Genomic DNA, 25,165 nt, shown 5'->3' with positions numbered 1-25,165 from the left:
TGGCCAACCACAACAAGCATGCTTGCTCTGGGTCTCTCACCCAGGTGCCAGCTTCCCTGCCCCAAACAACACAACTCTAGTCTCAAACAAGAGAAGTGGTGGACCACCACACCTAGCTCCACATCATTCTGTAACACAAAGCAAGAAGCATTTTGACTTACCTTGAGTGATGGATGGTTGGCTGGTCCCGGCTCCTTCACGTTACCCAGGGTGCACCATGAGGAGGCGAGCCAGAATTGCACCCCAAATGAGGAAGATCACTGCGAGGGCCTCAGATTATGTGAGAGGAAGGCAACCATTCCTTCTCTCTCAGCTCAGCAGTGACAACAGGAAAAAAAGGCCAAGCAAAGCAGCTCAAGTTTTTAAAAAGTGGCCTGTCACCAATAAGAAAACTCAGGCCTAATCAGTCAACAACAACACCACCACCCCTAAAACCAGAACCAGGAAAAGGGGGACAAAAGTGGCCTTTTAAACAATGAAAATTAGGCCAAACAGCACCATCACCACCCAATAACCTGAAGAGAAAAGTAACACAGCAGCAACACAACACAGCAGCAACAAATCAAACACTGAAACAGTAAAAAACCCTCAACTTTTAACAATACAGGAACTCCCCCCCCCCCCAAAAAAAACCCTTCACCCTAACCCCAAGAAATCCAAGCCACCCAAATCAGGAGAAGTAAAAGGACACTGCACTTTTAAAAGTCCTCTCACTAAATTAAGATATGGGCAAATTAGCAACCCCCCCCACCCCAGGCCCCCACCCCCAGCAGAACCTAACCCCAACGCCAAATAGGCTACCCACCCAGTACTCACCCACCCAAGTAAAGGGACTCTAGTCCTTTTACCAACAAAAACTAAAACAAGAACCCCAAAACTGTCTTACCTTGTCTTCTCTGAGTCCAGGGAAGTCTGTTAAGGCTGAGTGAGAGAGCAGCAGGCAGCAGCAGCTGAAGCCAAGGGCCAGCCAGCAGCAGCACAATCTCTCTCACACCAACCCACATACACCAACCCAGCAATGGAGGAGTCCAGCCAGGAAGACTCCTTAAAAAGGTTCTCTGGCCCTACAGGGAGCAATTTCAAAAAATAGCACTGCTCTCTGATTGGCCAGACAACAGTGCTTGCTTGGATACCCAAGTAAGCAAAAGATCAAAATAACAACAATGTTGCTGATGGCTGGGCCATCAGCTACACAACAGCCCTGCAAAGCATGCATTTGCAATGCATTTTGCAAATGCATGCTTTGGATTGGCTGCTGGGGCTCTTCTTTCCCCTCCCCCCTCCCTGATCCCAGGGAGGCTATGGGAGAGGCGGGAAGAGGCCACTAAAGGCGGGAAAGTAGGCAAGCAGCTCCACTGAGGCTGCAGAAGCTACTTTCCCGCCTTTTCCATTGACAGCCGTATACTTCCGAATAGCTATTCGGCAGTATACGGCGAGCTGTATTCGGCTGCCGCATAATAGGCGGCAATGGGAATCGGCTACGGCCAATTCCGTATACAGCCGAATCAGTGTTGATTCGGCTGTATATACGGTTCGGCCAAACCGAATGCACATCTCTACTGGTAACCCTTGTTCTATGTTGGGGCAGGTGGAGGCCTGCCATAGCATCACATAGCCCATGAAGAAAAGCTCGACCAGGAACAACCACGTTGCAAGCAAAGTTAAGATGCCCAACCAGCTGCTGGAGCTCAAGCATTGTGACCTTTTGTTTAAGAAGAAAGGAATTAATCCTACTCCTCAAATCTACTACTTTTTGAAAAGGTATTCTGGACAACTGTGCCAGGGTATCCAACTCAATCCCTAAAAAGATAAGATTTTGGGTCGGACCTTCCTTTTTATCCTGCGCCAACGGAACCCCCAGTTCTGCAGCCAGCTTGATGAAGCCAGACAACAGCTGTGCACAACTTCCAGTCCCTGCAGGACCCACAAAGAGGAGGTCATCCAAATAATGAACAACATCCCACAAGCCAACCTTTTGACAAACAGCCAATTCCAAGAACGTGCTGAAACACTCAGAAGCTGCACATGAGACAAAGCAGCCCATTGGCAAAGCTCTGTCCATGTAAAATTGCCCCTCAAAGAAAAATCCCAAAAGCTCAAAATCAGCTGGAAGGACAGGTAGAAGGAGAAACGCAGATTTAATATTGCATTTAGCCAACTCTGCCCCCTTACCATAGCGTCGTACTACGCCCACGGCCTGATCAAAGCTGGTATGCCTGACTGAGCATAAGTGCTTGGGAATCCCATCATTAACTGACTTCCCTTTGGGGAAGGAAAGATGGTGAATCAACCAAAATTCACCAGGTGCCTTTTTTGGCACAACACCCAAAGGCAAAACCCTAAGGTTAGGCACCGGGAGGTTGGAAAATGGACCCAAAATCCTGCCCTCTGCCAACTCCTTGGCAATTTTATCCCTAACTACATGCTCTAAACCTCTAACAGAACCAAGATTCCTGGACCGAAAAGCAACCCGGAGACCTTGAAAATGAATCCTAAAACTGAACTTGAAACCTTTTAACAAGTCAGCGGTATCAACCCTACATGGATACCTGGACAGCCAGTGCTCAAGAGGTCCCACCTTTATCGGACTGGGCCCTTTTCCAGCTTGGAAATTACTTCCACCCCCACCTTGTTTCTTTTGATTCCTTCGTGGCCGTGCTTTAGGGAAGTTACTGAAGGAGTGAGAGCCGCCACACATGGGGCATTCATGCTTGGACAAGCTTTTCTACTGCACACTCCTTGGGAGCCGAACTCCCAGCACAGCAGGCAGGGTTGAACAGAACTGTGGGAAGAGGATGACAAAGCTGAAGAAGTCACCGCTGCCCTGGCCACCAAATGACCACTGTCCAAGTGGTCGCCCAAATTTGGTCATGCAGGAGACATGACTTGGAGCCACGGCTGCTGGTCAATGCGATCCCACTGCAGGGAAGGGTATAAAGCAGCCCTCATCCGGATTTCCTCATCATATTGAATCCAGGCAGGCCCACTAAACATTGTGTACCCCTTATAAATGATATCCATATACTGGATAAGAGCAGCTGCCTGCCAAGGCTGGGCATGTGCAATCACACCAGCATATATAAAAAACCTAGGCAGCCAATTGGCCCAAGTCCGGTCTACTTTGCGCTTCTTCAATTTCTCTTTTTCTTTGTTATCTAAATCCTCCTTATCTTTTTTTTTCCCCAACTCCCAGAACAGGAGGGAGAAGATATCAACATACTCTCTCTTTAGGCAACAAATGATCACCCAAAGGTAATGCTACATCCCTGAAAGGTAAGTCCATAAAGGGGACCACCCCATAGGGAGAAGGCAAACCTCCCCAAAAAAGAACCTGCAACACCCTGTTGCCCAACAGCTGGCCAATTTCCATAGGGGCCAAACTGTCCAGGTGGCCAAGACCAATTTGGCTGAGAGCCCATAACTGGGGAGGGAGCTACGCCAGAACTCCCAGTAGCAACGCCAGGTGCTGCAGGAGAGGCAGGACCCCATGGACCCCAAGGCCAAGCCAGCCCAGTATATGACTGTGGAGTGTCACCAGCCTTACCCACAGTTCCAATAGGCACCAGCGCCAACACTGACCCAGCAGCCCCCAGAGATGGAACTGATCCCCCATCTGAACCACCAACTCCAAAGGTGCCCCTGCAATATTTCCAGCAGACCTGCCCTCGAGAATAGACAACCAAGTTAACATATCTGCTTGAAGTGCCATTTTAGAAACTTTCCCCGATCCTACACCTTGTGAGGGAGGAATACCAGACGCTTGCTCCAGCTCCAACAGCCTTTGCATAATAGCTGCATTAACTTCATTCTCACCCTCATCATCAGAAGAAGATACAGGTGGTGGTGGCCTTTTAGGCGGGGCCTTAGGGGCCTTTGGCACAGGCTGCTTACCCTTGGATTTACCTGTCCCTTTTCTACCAGACATCTCTGCAATGTCAAGGGCAAATAGTACTACAAAAAATTACACCAAATTGGCCCTCTATTAAAACCACCCCCAGCCGCCGCTCACTATTGAAGAACAGCCCCAGAAAGCTGAAAGTGCCTGCTTATATGAAGCTGCCTTATACTGAATCAGACCCACAAAATGGATTCCCTTCTACAGCTCTATAAAATGGCCGCCATCCCACAGAAGAAGAAGGGGAAGTAAAAATGGCCGACTCCACCCAAGACAGCCCAACCTGGCCCCAGCAGAGTAGTCAAAAAACAACCCCCCTTGCCTATAAAAGAAGGTAAAGGGGCACACACACCCACTACCTAGAAAAGAGGGGAAGGACTTTAACAAAAATTGGGTGTGTGAGTGCACAACCACCCCCCTGGAACACAGATCTTAAGTGAAAAAGGGGGGGGGGTGATAGGATTGAAACTGGGAAAAGGGGGGGGGGACGCAGGCCATTGTCTGGAGCTCCTCTCCTCCTGTCCTATGAACACTGCAGCCCCTGAAAGCAAGGCCGGTCTTTGGGCCAACGCCGTGGAGCCTGGAGAAGCTGTCACCACCACTAAAGAGCCGTGTCTTCCCAACTCATCAGTGATCCAATCGCTGATAAGGGAAACTGACAAAAGGGGGTCCAAGGAGGAGCGAATAAAACTCTCCCCCCAGCCCTTAATTGCCTAAACAATGCAGAGTGGCCCGGAGCAAAAACAAACACTCCTGACGATCCTCGCAATCCACAGCAACGGAAATAACAAGAAAAAACAGTAGTCAGCACACAGCGCTCCTATTCCTTCAAGCTTCTGCTGTGGACTGAGATAGAGGGCGGATGGTCCTGCCGTTAGTACGACAAAGCCCCGCTTCCTCCAGAGTGTGCCTAAGCTGCAAAAGTCCTCTCTTCCCTTGCAGGAAGGCAAATAGCTTCCCACAGCCTAGCAGTGTTGCTGCTGGCTGCTAGAAATGGCATCTTGCATCATGCAGGGGGTTGATGATCCTGGGGGTCCCTTACAACTCTATGATTCTATGATTCCTTCTCCAACACACACTTATATTTTCATGCCCATATATACATTCATATATGGGTTGTGCCCCAGTAACATTACTATACATGCGTAGTATGACAGTGTCTCAGATTTGCACTAATTTCAGCAGAGTTTGGTGTAATGGTTGAGTGTGCAGGTTTGATTCCCCACTCCTCCACTTGCAGCTGCTGGAATGGCCTTGGGTCAGCTATAACTCTCACAGAGTTGTCCTTGAAAACTCTTTCAGCCCACCCACCTCACAGGGTGTCTGCTGTGGGGAAAGAGAATTCAGGAGATTGTAAATCACTCTGAGACTCTGATTCAGGGAGAAGGGTGGGGTATAAATCTGCAGTCTTCTTCTTCTACAACTTCACTGAGCTCATTGGAAACAGGGTGAAGCCCTCAGATCTGCATATCTTTGAGAAGAGGGAGCTTAATGGTTTTACGTTTTTCAAATAAAGTGCTTGTCTTATTTTTGATAATACACTGGTATGTAGGATATATTCCTCTGTATTCCCTAGAAAAATATAAATTGATAGTTCTTTCTTAAGTCACTCGTAGATGCATAGAGCTCACCATAGGTTAGCAATGCCATATTTGATCAGGATTGCAAGCAGTCATTTAAATGCATTTGTGAGCACCCTATCTTCTTCTACAAATATGCCCTAGGTAATTCTTCCTATATGTTTTATAAAGAGTCCCTCCCCTTTGCAGCTATTTTTGACATACTCCAGTAAAAAGAGACCTTTGAGATATATTTGCTGGTTAATTGTCTTCACTTTTTGGTTTCCATAATTCTTCTCCAAACTGAAAATGAATTTTTCCAGGAAAATAGAAATTAATTGTTTCCTGGGTGTAGGTTTCACTTCCAAATAACATCTTTTCCAGCAAAAAACAAAGGTGGAAAAAGGATTGTTGTCCCCCCCCCCCCCCTCGTATTGTTTTTTCACACTAGAAAGCTGTTCTGCCTTCAGCTGTTTTTACCAACTAGGAATTCTCTAAGAAAGAGGCCATTAAAGTTTGCTCTACCCAGTTTAAATCTGGCACAATACACATTCACTGCCAACTTTTCCAACTCAACATCTTAGTAAATTCTTCCTGACAATAGTTAGTGACAAGCATGTCAGAAACAACAAACTCAGTCACATATAAGGCTTATCAATAATTTAGTCCTCTTTTCCCCCACGAGAGCCTGTGTGTTTTGCAATAATGAAATATATGATTTTAAAAATAAATAATAGGCTGTTGTCAGGCCGATTGTAGCTAGAAGTTATGAATTTGATTGATTGATTGAACATTTGACTTCATTCTCTCTAGCAAGATCAAAGAGAAGCTCTTCCATTTGCCCACGGCCACTTGCAATTTATTTAGAGATTGTGTTCATATCCCAGCAGGTAGCACTATTGGACTGAGGTACACAGAAAATCAACTCTTTGAGGTTTTTTCTAAATCCAAGGGAAGCAACAAATGAGCTTTTTTACTTCATTAAATCATTAACCACTTAATCACTAAAAGCCAAGTGATTAGATTTTCTTTTTTTCTCCAATCCCCCGTCTTCAAGTTAAGGATAACCAGGAAACAAGTATTTTCTTAAAATCAAATCAGATCTGGTGTTTTAAACAAGGTTTCCCTTTTTTAAAATGTGACAGATTGTAATTTTTTATTTATACAGCTATTCTCTCTCTCTCTCTGCTTTTTAATCAGCATAAGACTTTGACACCCCAAAATGAGAAGTATATGAATTGCAATGAAGAACCATACAATGGCAATGTAGTGAAGAAAAGGAGGAATGCAGAAGACATACACAAAAGCACACAAAAATGTTTGCAGTACAAATCTTGCAGTTACCAAAAAGGAAAAGTCCACTGAGTCTTGTGTGAAAGCTTCAGTGTATACTCAAAATTAATCAAAGAAACTTGACCTTTTCCTATTAGTTTCCATAGGCTAACCATGGGTTTTTGTAGGTTACTTGGTGAATACAGTGGAACGGATGTTGTGTGCTAAAGTTAATGTGAAACATATGATTCCAGGATTAACATCTATGTAGTTACATCTACATTGTAAACCATCCGGATAGCTATTTCTTGGCAGTGTAAGTGCATGCATGCAAATTAGCAATGGATTTCTATTGTCAGGGTCACAGCATGGAAACTGCTGGGGTAAACAAAAAGTATGTTCAAACCTGCAAGGAAAGTACAGACATGGAGTTTAGGAGAGAAGGGATCATTTTGTTCAGAGCTCCAGATTATCCTACTTTAAACAGAAAGGCTGAAATTTATGGGATTACTAGAATTTACATTCATAAGGATTGCTGCACTAGTCAAGTCCAAGAGTCCCATAGCCTAGAATTTGGAAATGAAAAGTATACAGCTTTCATACATGCTAGTGTTCAAGCTGCACATCTGCTGTAAAATCCAGCCTCTGGCATAGTCTACTGACTAACAGCACAATCCCGGAGGAAGGGGGGGTGCTGAAAGCGCTGTAGAAGCGGACTTACCACTATGCCAGCGGTATGGAAACCTGCACTGGCAGATCCTCCTCCGTGCCGGCGGAAATGGGGCGTACACCACTCTCCGGCCACCGCTGTATGCCGCCGCCATGGACTGATGGCAGCATGCTGCCACGCTGCACTTGGATCACAGCAGAGGTACAGGGCGGCACTTCAGCATAGGAGGAGGCCGACCCAGGGGCATGGCCGCTGCTGGTCAGCTCCCAGAGAACTTTTGGTGTGGGAATGCCCCCCCCCCGCCACCAGGCGCAAACTTGCACCATGCAAAATGCTGGCATACCCCATAGGCACTTGTGGAAGCAGAAAGCACATGCTGGCAGTGCCGGCACAGCAGTGCACAAACCCATTTGGGAGCTGTGTTATCGCCCCACCAATCTCCTTTTGCTCCGGGATGGCCATGGCCCTCCTCCTGCACCTAATCAGTGCCCCCCCCTCCCTACAAAGGTTTCAACTCCTGCCACACACAACTCCCCAGGGAGGGCAGGGCGCACGGCACGCCATTCTGCTCCGGAGGGCCATGCTGTGCAGACTTAGTGCGAGGAGGGGTGCACTTGGTGGAGGGAATGGCACAGACAAAAATGTTAGCTAAGTTAGAGCAGCTGGACTTGGGAGGAGGTGAGCTAAGTTTGGGCTGCTTGTTTAACCATTTGTGCTTCCCAGTCCTAACAGATCTCGGTTACAGAGCCCCCCAAATGGACGGGTAAGTCCAGCTAGGAGTCCTCACGGTCCCCAGCCCCCAAGACCATCCATTGTGGTTGCGGCTTTAGCCAGGGTGCCGGCCACCGCACATGTGCATGTGGGGGAGCGCCCTGGCCATCCATCCTGCTGGTGGCCCCCCCACCCCGTGTCTTGGGCATCCCCATGCCGAGTCAAAGGGGGATGCGACACGTGTCCCGGCTTTCCGCAGCCCAGCCAGTGACTCGCCATCTAGGGCAGGTCCTGCTGCTCATGCCAGCTCGTGCTGGACCCTGCCATGGCTGCTGTGATTGCGGGCTCGCATGCGATTCAGCTGGCCTGTTATGCAGGACAGCTGGAATTGTGTGGGATGGCTCCACCGGAGGCAGCTGAGACGCTCACCCTGCTCCCCACAGGCTCGCTCAGGGGTGGAGTCCTATGCCTGCAGCTGGCAAGGCTCCACCCCTGTCTCTCTGTCTTTCAGGTATGTGCACTGCACTCCAGGCTCTGCAGCCACCGGAGCACAGCCAGCGGGTCCCATCAGCCCTGCAGCTGTTGGTGCGTCCTCCGGCAACAGCATTTTGGACTGCGGGAGCTAGGAGCCTCCACGCACGAGCTTGTTCTCCCTGCTTGTAGATCAATAAACTTACCGGTAGTCCAGCATGCTCATCTCAAACCCACAGGCCCAGCATAATGAGGCGGGGGAGTAGCTCGCTAAACCAAGCTGCTTCCGCTGTGTTCCGAGGAGGCTTACAGCTGCTACATGCCGGGGGCGGGGTTGGTCCTGGCTGAGAGTGTCGGCATGATTGGCTCCTTCCAGCCCCCTTCGGAGTGGGCTTGGTGGGATCACACAGGGGCCACAAGCAGAGGACGGCAAGGGCTGCCGCAGGGGCTTCTGGATATGCAAATAAGATAAACCTACGGACATGAAGGTGCACCTGCTAGCCCAGGGAGCAAGTGGGGAGGTGAGAGTGGCGGCTATCATCCCTGTTAGTTGCTGTTTGTCAAGAGACGGCTTTAGGTGGGAGTTGAGTCTGTGGCCACTCACACCTCACAGAATGCCTGTCATGGTGCCCTGCCTGAGTCCCATGGCCACAATATGCAGGAACCCTGCTGAGGCACGCCCGGCATTGCATAGGGGTTCCCAGGTCCCCTCCCTATGTTTTTCAACCTTGTCTTTCTTTTTTGTGTCTCCCCCCAGGACTTCAGCTCTGCCTGCCATTTTGTCATCTTCCCCATGCCTTTTCCAACAAGTGCATGAATTTTTGAAGGAATCCCGAGAATGGTCCCGACAATTCTGGTTTAATAATAGAATGAAGTGCCCAAGAGGCATCAGCATACATGGGAGCATGCGGTGTCCACCCGGTGGCCCCGGGCGTGTGAGAGGCTGCACTCACCGCATGCTCTCGTTCCAGCATGCTGATTGGCCCATATGTGAGCTCGCACACACTCCTGATGCAAGTGCCCCCCAAAGTCCTGCTGAGCAGCAGCCCCTGCCTCCTCATTCTCCCCCATTGGCAACCCGGGGGCTGGGAAGGGAAGGTCCTGGTGGGGTGGCAGGAATTGACGGGTGGCGATGTGTAGCATGACGCACACAGCGACCAGCTTAGGCACAGGCAGGGGCTGCATGTTGTGTCAGCCATCTGTGTGGTGCAGGCAGCAGAACCTCATCTTCAGCTGCCCAAAGGAACGTTCGATGACTATGCAAGTGGCCCTGTGCACCTGGTTGTATGCTGTCTGGTCCTCAGGCGCATCCTCCTGGTACGGTGTCAGCAGGTAAGGCAGCAATGGGTATACTTGGTCACCTGTGGAGGACAGGAAGGTGAGGACAGGGGATGGGAGGGGTGCCCCATGCCACCACTTGGTGGCCTTACCTAGCAACCACCCCTGCCCATCCGGCCAGGCTGCCAGGAGGCGATTGAGGCCCAAGGACGTGAAGATCTGGTCATCATGTACACTCCCTGGGAACTTCGCCACCAGATCTGTGAAGAGTCCCTGGTTGTTGCAGGATGCCTGCACGCTGAGGCTGTAGAAGTGGTGCCTGTTCCGGTACACCATGGGATCCTTCCACGGGGCCACCAGGGTGACATGCGTGCAGTCCACAGCCCCTATGACATTGGGGAACCCCACGACCACCATGAAGCCAGCTCTGGCAGTCTGCAGCTCCTCCTTGCCTGTTGGGAACGGCACGTGCTGCTGGAGGCGCTGAAACATGGTGTCTAGGAAGGAGTGGAGGCAGTGGCTGGCCGACGACTGGGAGACACCCAGGACCTTGGCCACCATACCCTGGAAGGAGCTGGTCACCAGGAAGCACAGGGAGATGAGAACCCGCTGCAGGACAGGGATGGGGCGAGCTGCTCTCACACGTCCTGGATGGCAGCGCGGTCCAGCCAAAAGTAGTCCAGACAGGTGGCATCCTCGAGTCGCAAAGTGCTCAGGCGCTCCCGGTATCTGTGCGCCCGACGGTGTCTCTGTCGCCACCAACCCACACATAGAGCGAGGGGAGGATGTGCAACAGCCACTCCTAGGGGGGCTCTGGGGACGGGATGAGGGGGCACCACCTGTCACAGGCCTCCATGTTTTGCACGCTGTGCTGCAGGCTGCGGTGACTGTGCTGCCACCTCGAGGTGCTCCACCACAGCTTCCAGACACCGCTGGAGCTGTGAGGGGTCCTGCACAAGCGGTGGTGTGGAGCCATCGAGGCCAACAGATGCCCTGCTGGAGTCCTATGGGAAAGCTGGGTGGGTCGGCATGAGAGTGACTACTATCAGCCAGCTGCGGTCAGCAGCCCCTGCATTCCACTGCCCGTGGGAGGAATGGCGGCAGACAGATTGGCATCAACTGAGAGTCACTGTCAACTGAACTGGATTGAGGCAGAGAAGGTTCTCCTCTTTGGCTTGGTGGCCAGGAATGCTGTGGTGGCGCTCGCTGCCACAAGAGTCAATGGGGCGAACTCCCGTCGGCAGGGATTCTGGTGTATGGTGGTGGAGTGAGTGTCCACTGTAAGTCAGGTCCCTCGCATAGAGCAGTCCACCCTGAAGCATTGGAACGACTCATTCAGCCCTGCCAAAAAGCGAGTCGGGCGTCTCATTGCTGAGAGCTCGACCTATGAGGAGGTGGTGGCCCGAGCCCTGACCAGCTCTGAGGCAATCATGGGACCCCTCATCCACCCAGTGGCTGTAGCTGGCCATGGCATTGAGGTGATCCACGGTTGGTTGGCACCTCCCCCCTGTCCTCGCCACTGTGGGACTGCCAGATTCTGATGGCAGCACCCTTTGCCCCCCCCCCCAGGTGACTCCCAGCTATCATTGCGGGCTAACACGAGCTCCACTGTAGACTTGGAGGTGGGAGGCCACTCTAGCGAGACAGCCGAGGACTGGAGCTGGCCGCCCAGCACCTGCGTGATGGGAGGTCAGCAGGTCCAGTGCCCCCCACCGCCTCCAGAACATCCAGACAACCGTCAGGAGGTGCCGAATCAGGGGGAGGACACGTCGAGTGAGGAGGTCATGGATGCCATGGTGGGTGACCTCCACCTGTCCACAGATGATGAGCGGCTTGAATCCCCTCAAGGTGTGACACTGAGTGTGGGGCATGGGGCGTTCGCAACAGGCCGCTAGTTTCAGCATCTGACCCCGCCCCATTCCACAGGTAGCCACACCATGACACTGACGGCCGACATGGTGGAGAACCTATGGAGGGAGTCCCCATGCAGACGGCCAGCCCTAGCTGCCTCCCTCATGCTGCGGACCCTGGATCTGCCCACATCCGCTCCCCATGCCCGGGGGCCAGGAATGCGGGGGGGGGCTGGGCATGGCAGCCTTGTGTGTGGGGCAGTCTCTGTCCTGCCCCCGGACCTAGCCCCTAACCAGGGGAGCCATTGGGGGATCCAGAAGGGGTCAGCAATGCAGAAGGCTATGCAGGTGGCGGGGAACCAGGGCTCAGGGACCACGGCCAGCTCAAAGAATCCCCGCCACCCTGTCTTCCATGTGGGCAGTCATAAAGTGGGACCGGCTGGAGGGGCAGCGGGAATGGTGGGAGGCCACGGCCACAGACCAACGCTGGATGGCGGGGATTAAGGGGACTGTGTCCACAGCCACTGGCCACCTGTCCAGTCTCCTGGCCATGGTGAGGTAGTTGCAAGAGTGGGGCACAAGAGTGGAGTGGCTGCTCGCCAATATCAACCAGTCCCTGGTGGCCGGTGGAGGGACTGCTACTGCTGCTCCTGAGGCGGCCCCCCAGCAATGCGGGCTGGGAGATGCTGCACACGGGTGCCGATGGGGACAACATCTGGGATGACATGCCCACCTCTGACAGGGGACCGGCCATCCCACAGCCCCACCCCTTGGATGGTCGCCTCTGCCCACCGTGGCTCGAGGTGGCTTCCTGTGAGGGGGCCGGGCGACAGCCCCTCTGCAGCCCGGTGCTTTAATAAATCTTATCCCTGCACATTGCGTTGAGTCCTTATTCAAGGGGGATCTGGGGGTGGGGGAGGTGAGTCCTGCACACAGCCACTTTGAAACCACCTCACACCCTTCATGGATGTCCGATTCTCTGCTGTTGGGCCCGAACGCAAGCCACCACGGTGACTGTCACTGGCACCTTTGGTGCATGGGTGCCTGCAGTGGGTGGCCTCCTGTGTCCTGGCAGGGGGGCCCCGTGGCATCTGGGATGCCATCCGGCCATGCAGCCCACGGGAGGGACACTGACAGGGGCTCAGTTTTGCCCCTTTGGCAGGTAGGCTGCTCCATGGAGCTAGCGGTACGTGCTGACCGGATGCTTCTCCAAGGATTACACAGCCACACCATGGGGCTGGGTGTGCATGAGAGGGATGGGGCATGCGGGCAGCCTATCGCCGGGGAGCACTCTTTCCGCCACCGAGTGTCATGTGGGCTGGCTCCCCGGCCGCCGCCAGCCCATCCCTAGCATCCCTGTGGACGCGCCCCCTCCTGTCCCCCCCTCACGCCACTCTGGGAGCCCACGCTCCAGAGTATTTTACACATCTACAGGCAGCGGCGGCTCTGGCACCCCAAACCCAAACTGTGTCATAATAGGTGATTTTAACTACCCACAGATTGATTGGGTCAATATGTTTTCTGGTCGAGAGAAAGAGATTGAGTTTCTTGATGCTCTCAATGACTGTGCTATGGAGCAGATGGTCTCAGAACCTACCAGGGGTGGGGCGATCCTGGATTTGGTCCTAAGTAATGACCAAGACTTGGTGAGAGATGTAAAAGTGATTGCGCGGCTTGGGAGCAGTGACCATAATATTATTGAATTCACTGTTTGTATAAATAGGGAGTTGTCCAAAAAGACCGCCACAACCACGTTTAACTTTAAAAGGGGTAAATACACTGAGATGAGGAGGCATGTGAGGAGGAAACTGAAAGGAAAGGTACATACGGTCAAAACCCTTGGGGAAGCTTGGACACTATTTAAAACTATAATCCTAGAAGCTCAGATAAAATACATACCACAAGTTAGGAAAGGCACAAACAGGCATAAGAAAAGGCCTGCATGGTTAACAAACAAAGTAATGGAAGCTGTAAAAGGTAAGAAGGACTCCTTTAAGCGGTGGAAAACCAGTCCAAGTGAAATTAGTAAAAGGGAACACAGGCTGTGGCAAATCGAATGCAAGACTGTGATCAGGCAGGCAAAAAGGGACTATGAGGAGCATATTGCAAAAAACATAAAGACCAACAATAAAAATTTCTTCAAATATATTAGAAGTAGGAAACCAGCCAGGGAGGCAGTGGGGCCCTTGGATGACCATGGGGTAAAAGGATTACTGAAGGAGGATAGGGAAATGGCTGAGAAGCTAAATGAATTTTTTGCCTCCGTCTTCACTGTGGAAGACAAGAACATTTTGCCTGCCCCAGAACCACTAATTTTGGAAGGGGTGTTGAAAGACCTGAGTCAGATTGAGGTGACAAAAGAGGAGGTCCTACAACTGATAGACGAATTAAGAAGAAGAAGAAGAAGAAGAAGAAGAAGAAGAAGAAGAAGAAGAAGAAGAAGAAGAAGAAGAAGAAGAAGAAGATGATATTGGATTTATATCCCGCTCTCCACTCCGAAGAGTCTCAGAGCGGCTCACAATCTCCTTTACCTTCCTCCCCCACAACAGACACCCTGTGAGGTGGGTGGGGCTGGAGAGGGCTCTCACAGCAGCTGCCCTTTCAAGGACAACCTCTGCCAGGGCTATGGCTGACCCAAGGCCATGCTAGCAGGTGCAAGTGGAGGAGTGGGGACTCAAACCCGGTTCTCCCAGATAAGAGTCCGCACACTTAACCACTACACCAAACTGGCTAAAAACTAATAAGTTACCGGGTCCAGATGGCATACATCCGAGAGTTCTGAAAGAACTCAAAGTTGAACTTGTGGATCTTCTAACAAAAATCTGTAATCTTTCATTGAAATCTGCCTCTGTTCCTGAGGACTGGAAGGTAGCAAATGTCACCCCCATTTTTAAAAAGGGTTCCAGAGGAGATCCGGGAAATTACAGGCCAGTCAGTCTGACTTCAATACCGGGAAAGTTGGTAGAAACCATTATCAAGGACAGAATGAGTAGGCACATTGATGAAGGTTATTGAGGAAGACTCAGCATGGGTTCTGCAAAGGAAGATCTTGCCTCACTAACCTGTTACATTTCTTTGAGGGGGTGAACAAACACGTGGACAAAGGAGACCCGATATATGTTGTTTACCTTGACTTCCAGAAAGCTTTTGATAAAGTTCCTCATCAAAGGCTCCTTAGAAAGCTTGAGAGTCACGGAGTAAAAGGACAGGTCCTCTCGTGGATCAAAAACTGGCTGAGTAATAGGAAGCAGAGAGTGACTATAAATGGGCAGTCTTCGCAGTGGAGGATGGTAAGCAGTGGGGTGCTGCAGGGCTCGGTACTGGGTCCCATGCTCTTTAACTTGTTCATAAATGATTTAGAGTTGGGAGTGAGCAGTGAAGTGGCCAAGTTTGCGGATGACACTAAATTGTTCAGGGTGGTGAGAACCAGAGAGGATTGTGAGGAACTCCAAAGGGATCTGTTGAGGCTGGGTGAGTGGGCGTCAACGTGGCAGATGCGGTTCAATGTGGCCAAGTGCAAAGTAATGCACATTGGGGCCAAGAATCCCAGCTACAAATACAAGTTGATGGGGTGTGAACTGGTAGAGACTGACCAAGAGAGAGATCTTGGGGTCGTGGTAGATAACTCACTGAAAATGTCAAGACAGTGTGCGTTTGCAATAAAAAAGGCCAATGCCATGCTGGGAATTATTAGGAAGGGAATTGAAAACAAATCAGCCAGTATCATAATGCCCCTGTATAAATCGATGGTGCGGTCTCATTTGGAGTACTGTGTGCAGTTCTGGTCGCCGCACCTCAAAAAGGATATTATAGCATTGGAGAAAGTCCAGAGAAGGGCAACTAGAATGATTAAAGGGCTGGAACACTTTCCCTATGAAGAAAGGTTGAAACGCTTGGGACTCTTTAGCTTGGAGAAATGTCGACTGCGGGGTGATATGATAGAGGTTTACAAAATAATGCATGGGATGGAGAAAGTAGAGAAAGAAGTACTTTTCTCCCTTTCTCACAATACAAGAACTCGTGGGCATTCAATGAAATTGCTGAGCAGACAGGTTAAAACGGATAAAAGGAAGTACTTCTTCACCCAAAGGGTGATTAACATGTGGAATTCACTGCCACAGGAGGTGGTGGCAGCCACAAGTATAGCCACCTTCAAGAGGGGTTTAGATAAAAATATGGAGCAGAGGTCCATCAGTGGCTATTAGCCACAGTGTGTGTGTATATATAAATTTTTTTGCCACTGTGTGACATAGAGTGTTGGACTGGATGGGCCGTTGGCCTGATCCAACATGGCTTCTCTTATGTTCTTAACCCCTTTGGAAGACAATAAGTGGTGCCGTAGATCTGCCCACACCCGAGCGGCCGGCCGTCACGTATGTCTGGATTGGCTTTCTCGTGTACTTACTAGATTATCATTTTTTTCATCTTCTGAATATTTTGCTGATACACTTGAGTTTATTCTGAAATCTTCACCAGACAATACAGCAAACATCTGAACAGAGGCAACACCTGAACTGGGCCAAGCATTCCCTTGAACACCATACACAGGAAGCAATGGTAGCCCCAAATCCAGTAAATGAGCAAATCATGTTGAAGACTATGCTCTGTCTTTGTCTTTGATGTGCTTTATGTGGGAATATTCAAGTTGAAAAGTAATATAGGCTGAAATTCTACTTATGAATTCAGTGTAATGTGTAATAAAGTTCCTCTTTCCTCATAGTTCTCTTCTATTTGGCTATTCTGAGCCACTCGATGGGAAGGGCAGGATATAAATCCCAGATAAATAAAAAAATAAATAAATAAAATATTTCCTGCACTAATGAAAACCAGCAGAAAGTGCATGGATATTCTGTATTCTGGATATAACAGTATTCTGGATATAACAGTATTCTGGATATGCCTTAATAGACAATTGAGTGCTAGATGAATCAATTAGCCATGCATCAAATAAGTGTTTGGAAACCCTTGGTATAAACTTCTAAACATTATTAAAAACATTTCAGTGGTAAGGTTATTTTTATATTCACATGTTAATTATGTTGCTTTAAGCTTTTCTTTGCCCAGGCTAAGTCCGATCTTGTAAAATCTCAGAAGCTAAAAAGAGCCAGACCTGGCTAGTATTTAGATGGGATACCACCAAACTTGTGAGGTTGAGGCTGGTAATGGCAAACCACCTCTGAACGTCTCTTGCCTTGAAAACTCCACAAGGTTGCCATAAGTCAGCTACGACTTGATAGCATTTCCCACCGCCATACTTTTATTTTCCCAAGAACGGAGAAGTTGAGGACTGTTCCCTTTAGACATTTAGTGTTTCTGTTATAATCTATGCATTTACAAACATGTAGGTTACTAATGCTGCAGGAAGTGCTGGTCCCAAATCCAGATTATGAACCTCCCTGAAAATCTAACAGTTCTTTCCATTCATTCACTACAATCTTTTGTGGGGGGAAAGTAGTTTCACACCCTCCTCTGGATTATGAGTATGACAAAGAGCAAACAAATTACCCAATAAACAAATGAACTGATCACATATTGTTCACCAGCAGTACCAGTTTATACAAAACAGGGAGAGGAGGCCATTTTTTGATTTTGCACAAAAAATAGTAGGGCTGTTATAATTAATACATACAAAAGGGATAAAGTTTTAAGGATGGTTGTGTAACTTGAGTAGAAACATACACAGATAATTCTTTGGGACATTAAACATACTTGCTAAAGATGAACATTTTTGGAAGATTAAAATAGGCTGTTTATTAAGAGCATCAGGAAACAATGGAGATGGATACAATCATTAGACTTTTATAAGCTAGGTATGAACCACAGGACAACATCCATGGTCTATGTATTGATTTGTGCTGGCTAGATCAAGGATATGTACCAAACAGATGAGTTTGCATGTGCCCAACGATGGTGAGCCCTTTGGGTCCTGGGGCCCTGGGCCAATATTATGACGGAAAGCAATGGGTATGGCTTATGCCCACCATCATCTCTTGGACCCCCAAGCTAGGTCTAAAGCATGTCGCTAGCTCACTGGCAGTGCTACTGAGACTCTGGCTGTTTCGCAATGTGTTTGGCCATGTACAATCCTCATCCCCATTACCCCTTTTTGCTAGCAATATCTTTACAAATGGATGTTGCAGTACTGTTGGCATTTAGGCCCAAATGATTATCTACTCCTGAGCCAGATGTGTGGGTACCATGACATAACCAAGAATGTGCTTACATCATTACATCCATGTATAGCATAATAGGGGGATTGCATTAGTGTGCATGTGTATATAAAAAGAGGACGCTAGAGAATGTGTGCTTATTATGTCTCAGACTGGTATGTGTAACTGGTGCAGTGAGAAAGTTTGGCCACTTCTGATATACCGTTCCTGAAAACTTCTGCCCATTCTATATTAACCTCAGTTGAGCTTCATTTATTTACTGTAACTAAAGACGTCTACTGCTATATTGGCAGTTTCTCCTCATCAGTTTGAATTTTTTATCCCTTAGGCCTTTCCTCCATGAAGTGCTATTTTCTAGTTATTTCTTTCTCTTTTTTTGTGGCGTAAAATAAATCTCTATCCTCTTATGGATGTACGATTCTGCTATCTGTAATTGCAAGGGAGAAAACTGGATTATGCAAATATGCTTATTACGCTAAGGTTTGTTGTTAAGTTTAGGCTCATTAGCACTCCTGACAGCATAGGATTTTGTGTTTTTCTCAATAGTATATCCTGTACTCCTGTTCTCTCTCCCTTACACACGAATGCATGCACACACACACACTCTCTCTCTCTTCTGCTTCCATATTTTACAAGGCTTAGCAGGAAATGCCACAAAAATAATTTACTTTTATCTCCATTACACCACACTAGCCCTCCACTCTACCCACACTATCACATCATTTTCTGAACACATAAATAAATGGTTACAATTTCATGTAGGTGACTATGAACATTCACTGGTACATCTGGTATATCTGGGACTGCAAATGCAAATAGTCTCAACTCCTTACAATTCCTTGAGAAATTAAGACAAGGTTTTTAAGAAATATGTTTTACTTTAATTGTATAAAGTGCATATAATGGTCATAAGTCACTTGGACAGAAGGGCCAGGCAACCTAAATATTTTTGTTTACAAGCATGTCAGACAGATGTCTTTTTCAACCAAAAGATAAGACTATGCTAAATGTAATTGTGTTAATAGTCTTTTTACCTGCTTCCATGTGGGACTGGTTTATGATTTTCTTGTTGGATGATTATAATAGGTTTTAATTATACCTGGGAGCCAAAGTATACCAGAAGCAAAGTACAAAGTACCTTATATCCAGGGTTTTCAATAAACAATGAACATTTGTCCAAACATTCTTTTTCGGGGGGATTGTTCCAAAGGATAAAGTAATCATTATTTTCTTCACATTATTACCCAGGCAGCTTTCTGGGGAGGGGCGGGGGACTGGAACTGTTTCAGTGCTGGATGTCTGAGCCCCCATTTGCCACTTCAAGGATCATGAGGATAAGGATTTGGACTCTGAAGATTAACACCACCAATTGTTTATCCACCAAGTCCAGTTCTTCCAATATCCCAATTACTGTCCCAACGTTCCTCATTATCAATTGTTGGGACTCTAGGAGTGATTAATATTTCTTTAGGTAGTACCTGTTTAATGCTTTTCTGTACACTTTATAAGCTTATCTATGTTATATATCCAAATTACCTTAATTTCTCACCAGTGCTGGCAAGTGAAAGAATCACATTTCTATAAATGAAGTTTTTTAAAGATATATTTTTCTTTTCTAGAAAACAAAGTAAAGATGTAAAAGGGATACAGAAATGAAAAAGAGATTGCATATCATAATTTGGTACATCAAAAATAATTATGTAACACAGGCTGTATAAAACAAAAAGCATTTCGCCCCAACACCACCTTCTAAAATTAAAATATTTTTAAACACTATCTATAAATACAATAATACTTCCTTCTGTTGGGGTTCGTTTATATTCAACTTTTTGGATATCAAATTCCATAACTAATCTATTCTACATCTACATTATTGATTTCATCTTTACTATATATTTGGTATTATATATTTTTACCACTTCCACACTCAATGTAATTTTTAACAATAAGTAATATATCAGAAAGAAAATCTGTTAGCTATCGCATAATAAGAAGGTAGATTATATTTCTGCTCAGAATTCACTTCTTTATACATTTATATTGGAATCATATAGTTGGAAGGGACCTCCAGGGTCATCTAGTCCAACCTCCTACATAATGCAGAATAGTCACAAATACCTCCCCCCCAGATACATATGCACCCCTGCTCCATGCCCAGAAGATGGCCAACCCCCCCCCCCCACCCTCCAGGATCCCTGGCCAAACTAGCCTGGAGAAAAATTGCTGCCTGACCCTAAAGTGGTGATCAGCATTTCCCAGAACATGTAAGAAAGGGCCACAAAAACTAAGCATTGATGCAACCCTACCTTGCCTTCCTTGCCATGATCTGCCTAAGTTCACAGAATCAGCATTGCTGTCAGATGGTCATATTCTAAATTTTACATTTAAAACTTATTCTCATTCTGTTTCTACATTTCAATACATTTGTATTTAAATTTTTGAACTACTTATTCTAAATTTGTCTCCTGTTTGCATAATCCTCTAAATGAAGTTTTGATTAGCATGCAGGATTTGTAGTTGTTTCCTCTGAGTAGCTGTTGAGGTGATGGAAGATATCAGTGTCCGATTCCCATACTCTACATTTTGAAATCCACTAGAGAGCCAGTTTGGTGTAGTGGTTAAGTGTGCGGACTCTTATCTGGGAGAACCAGGTTTGATTCCCACTGCTCCACTTGCACCTGCTGGAATGGCCTTGGGTTAGCCATAGCTATCGTAGGAGTTGTCCTTAAAGGGCAGCTGCTGTGACAGCCCTCTCAGCCCCACCCACCTCACAGGGTGTGTGTTGTGGGGGGGGAGAAGATATAGGAGATTGTAAGCCGCTCTGTCTCTGATTCAGAGAGAAGGGCAGGGTACAAATCTGCAGTCTTCTACATCAGACACCAGTGGGGTACAGTTGAACTGATCTTTGTTTATAGAGTCAGGAGAAAAGAAGCTTGGGCTCATACAGTGAGTATACAAAGTTTCATAAAATATAAATAGGAAGAAACATATGGGAGGCTGAGACTGGGGTTGGGTCTAGAAAGAAAATAACTGGTTCAGAATTTCCCATAAATAATATTTCTATACATACAGTTTAACAGTGTGACAAACTGAAGAGGGAAAATGTTTCTGTTCTTAAAAACTGTGTGCTGTGTTTGCTCAGCGAACATATAAGGGTTTTTTTAATGTTATTTTTTTTTTGTTAACTGTGCTTCTGAATATCCTGGTAGCTTCAGAAAGGCTTGCGTGCAAACATACATATATACATAAACACACCCAAACCTATATACACATATGTATACAAATAAACACACACATACACATACAAGCGGGGATGCCTGATACTCGCCATGGGGATCCCTATCCCCATCTCCATCACAGATAATTTCCCATATGAGTGGGGAGGGGAGAGACTCATGGGGGGAAGAAACTCGCAGGGGGAAATCCCATATCACCCCCAGAGCAAAGCCAGGCACAGAGAGTAATCAGCTTGGGGTCTTTCATGGCTGCTGCCAGGTCCAGGGTGACTGTTCTCCACCACTGCTGCTGAGCCTGATGCAGCCACCATCTTCCACTACCACTGCTGAGTCTAGCACAGCTGCTGGCATCCTCTGTGGCCACTGCTGAGGCCAGTGTGTCTGCTGCCATCTTCATCTTTAGTAAGAGTGTTGTCTGTGCATGCGCAGATAATACAAATGTATTTGGGGAAATTTAACCCCCCCTTTATTTATTTTTTAGTTCAGAGATTTTCTGCGCTGCTGAGGACTCTCCCAAGTGTGCAGAAAAATCTCTTTAGCCTCCTTGTGGCCCTGATCAATGCATTTAATATCCTCTCTAATTCCTCCATGAGTGTGGCCAAGCATTCCCAACATTGAAAAAAGAGTTAAAACTATCTAAAAAGTGTGGTACATATATATTCACAATAATTAGAGAAAACTGATTGAGGCCTTTTTTGTAGCAGGAACTCCTTTGCATATTAGACCATACACCCCTGATGTAGCTAATCCCCCAAGAGCTTACAGGGCCCACTGTATGCTTTTGGAGGACTGGCTACTTCAGGGGTGTGGGGCCTAATATGCAAAGGAGTTCCTGCTACAAAAAAAACCCCTTGGAAGTGACTGATTTCCCACTAGGCTTGTTCCGGTGTCAGAGCTCTCCCCCCCCCCCCCACCTTGACGCTTCTGCCTGATTTCTGATTTCCCAATGCTTCTGCCTCGGGGCTGCAACTTGCCTTGCCTCTTTCCCGCGACAAGCAGAAACCAGTTTTCAGAGGATCTTGCTTGCAGTGGGAAAGAGGCAGAGTGAGTCGCAGCCCCGGGGCAGCTTGTGCAAAGTTGGACGAAAGCATTGGGGGTGGGGGGGAAGAGTTCCAACACCAGATCAAGCCTATTGGGGAATTGGTTTAAGACTTATACTTCAAGTTGGATCTGATATGGAGACCAGGTTTCTTGTAGTAGTATAACATCCCTTGAGTTAACTTATATATGTAACATCCTTGGCCTTATTCTGCCAGCCAGCCACATTCCAGAAGATGATCTTAATATCCATCGTGGTGAAAATTTTAGATGACAAGGGTATATAGACTTTTGAATGATTTTTCATCTGATGTCACTGAGAAGGTGGCTAAGTTTCTTTACTCTTTCCTAAAGGTACACCAAGGGATCTCATAGAAATAATTATGGATATGCTCGTTCAGAGTATATGTATGCAAATTTTAACTAATTTGTTCTGATATTCTTATGCCAATAAAGGCTGACTTGATTTAAATTTAACTATCCACAGATCATGGCCACACATGTCTAATTGTACATAGTACATGTATGTATCTGCATTAATACCTCTTCAAGTACAGCTGACAAGATCAAAGTAGAGCTGCATGCTTCTCACTTGGGTATGATCCCTGTGTCAAAGGTCCAGTGTGTTACTCAGTGTAGTATAATGATTTTTTACTCCCCATTATATGTTTATGGTCTCAGTGAAGACTATATTATTGTGATGGTTAGCAGAGTGGATATGTGGCATTACATTTCTGTGACTGCTATGTGGAATATTGAAATGGTACCTATGAAGAGCCCAGAAGAATTTAGTGAGTTACTGTACCACTTCTCCCAATATACTCTTATGCGGCAACTATACTCTTCAGGCAGCTCTTCTGATATACTCTTCTGTTAGTAGGATCCTAGGACAGTTACAGGATAGGGCAATTCAAGAATTGTCTATATATCTCCAGTTAAGTCATAAACTTTTTCTATTGTAGGTTCATTTCTTTGGAGTGCCCTATCAGAATACATTCTGAGGAAAGGTAGGATTGTTCCCTCCCCAGGGGCATTTGTTGTAACATTGTTGTTGTTTTTCCCCAAGGGGCATTTGGTGGAGAATAAATTTTTTTAGTAGATCTGGCTGCATTTTTGACTGTATTTTTAACTAAGTATTGCTTTTATATTTTTGATGGACAGTAATGATGTTTTTATGTCCTCACAACTGCTGTTACTCTGTTAGCCACTCTGAGGATGAAGAGATAAGGAAAGATATAAATATTATGTGTGTGTGTGTATAAATTAAACAAATAAAATATTAAAATAAATACTTTCTGAAAAGAGAGTGAGAAAACAGTGGCAAAAGGTATTCAATTGAATATATTATCCTAACATAAAACATAACTTTTAAAACACATCCTCTCCTTCTCATTCCAACATCACTTCAGTAAGAGAAACACACAAACAAATGCCGCTATTCATCCTAAGAGTTTGAATGTTATTTAATTCAAGTGTAGGCAGGAGCGAAGGTGTCGCGCTTCCTGAGAAAGTGTGTGTTGTGCAGCATGTGTGAAGTGTAATGAATGAAACATTTTTACTTTTGAATTATCTTCATGAAGAGTCATTTGTATTTGTCAGTAAGCCTTTTGTCCTTTATTTCAAAAGCAAGCTCTGCAATTGCCAGCTTCTTTGGTGCATGTAAACATTTCTTAATTAATTACCCAGGTTTACAGTTTAATAAACACACTAGAACGCAGTGTTTTTATACTGCATGCATTAAACATATCTCTCTTTTTGAATACCAAGACTCCTAGGCTCTTTGGTGCCATATAAGAAGAGGGCTCATACAGAAAGCCACTCACAGTCAACACCATCACTTGTGGTGTAAAAACTGAAATCTTGTCCCTTTTTAAGCTAAAAAGCTTCCCCTTGTCTACTTAAGAGGCCCTTTTACTGGCTTTGGATGTTTACTAATTTGGGTGGTGATAAGATCAAGCAAAGCTGAGGTAAGCTTATTTTGATTTTTAAAAATAAGGTTGGCTTTTTTAAACATGTGAAAACTTAATTACAAATGCAGTTCTTTGACACCCTGTGTACCATTACTCTATTATACCACCAGTGTGCTTTCCAGAGAGGAAGAAGGTACTTTTGTTCTTCCAACAGTTCCATGGATGTTCCCTTATTTTACTGTTTAGTTATTTCCCCCTGGTTCCTCAGAGCTGATAAGCCTGTGCTGTAGTTTGATTTCACTCTTTTGCTGGTTGTTGGCTGTTATTGTTTGTTCAAGCAGAGGCCAGGAAAGGCCTTTGCTTTTGTTCCAATAAAATTTTTAATCTTTCTGGCATGATGTGCTTGTGGAATTATTACAGTGATGACAAGAAGAAAGTCACAGTGACCATGGCAATGTATGGTGTGATGTCAGAGTTTGGCTTGGCAGCTTGTGGAATTATTACAATTCAAAATGTGGCTGCCAGACTTTTGACCAGTACATCCTGGTCTATGCATATTCAACCTATCTTGAAGCAGCCACACTGGCTTTCAGTTGGCTGTTGGATCATATTCAAGATGCTGGTCCTCATTTTTAAAGCCCTAAATGGTCCAGAACCTCATGACTTCCTGGTGGTACCTGGCCCTCAATTAGCTCATCTCTCTGCTGCTAGAGCCAGGGCTTTTTCTGTGATCACCATGAGACCTACTTAGGTTCTGCTTAGAGCATGTAGAACTAAACTTTTTTGACAGGGGGTCACCCAATTGTGTTTATATCAGTCAGTCTATGTTCCACTCTGGTTACTTCTCTCCTCTAGTTTCTAGATTTTTTGAGCTTCCAGTTTTTGATAATGATATTTTTAGAATTTTATACTGATTTTATTGACATTTATTTTTATTTTAAATTATATCATTCTGTTGGCTGTTATATGGTATTTAACTTGCTAAGATCATGTTATTCTACATTGTTGTTAGAGGCTGTGGCAGGCTGGGCATTGCAGCACCCAAGGATGGTGATCCTGGGTGACTTCAACATCCATGCTGATGACCCGGCCTCTAATCAGGCGA

At 46.6% G+C, this 25,165-nt stretch overlaps 1 protein-coding gene across 1 annotated transcript; it reads right to left on the bottom strand.

Annotated features, from left to right (window-relative positions):
* Positions 1 to 9,769: 9,769 nt before the first annotated feature.
* On the bottom strand, positions 9,770 to 10,627 carry LOC132574311 (putative nuclease HARBI1). The gene has a single exon (XM_060242672.1). The coding sequence runs from the start codon at positions 10,625 to 10,627 to the stop codon at positions 9,770 to 9,772; it is 858 nt and encodes a 285-aa protein (XP_060098655.1).
* Positions 10,628 to 25,165: the final 14,538 nt, after the last annotated feature.

This window comes from Heteronotia binoei, chromosome 6 (assembly GCF_032191835.1).
Source record: "Heteronotia binoei isolate CCM8104 ecotype False Entrance Well chromosome 6, APGP_CSIRO_Hbin_v1, whole genome shotgun sequence".
Lineage (NCBI taxonomy): Eukaryota > Metazoa > Chordata > Lepidosauria > Squamata > Gekkonidae > Heteronotia > Heteronotia binoei.
Note: the sequence above shows the minus strand (reverse complement) of the source record. Positions and strands in the feature narration are given on the sequence as shown.

Coding starts and splice junctions, on each gene's coding strand:
- LOC132574311 (XM_060242672.1), bottom strand. CDS start 10,627: ATGTGTGGGTTGGTGGCGACAGAGACACCGTCGGGCGCACAGATACCG.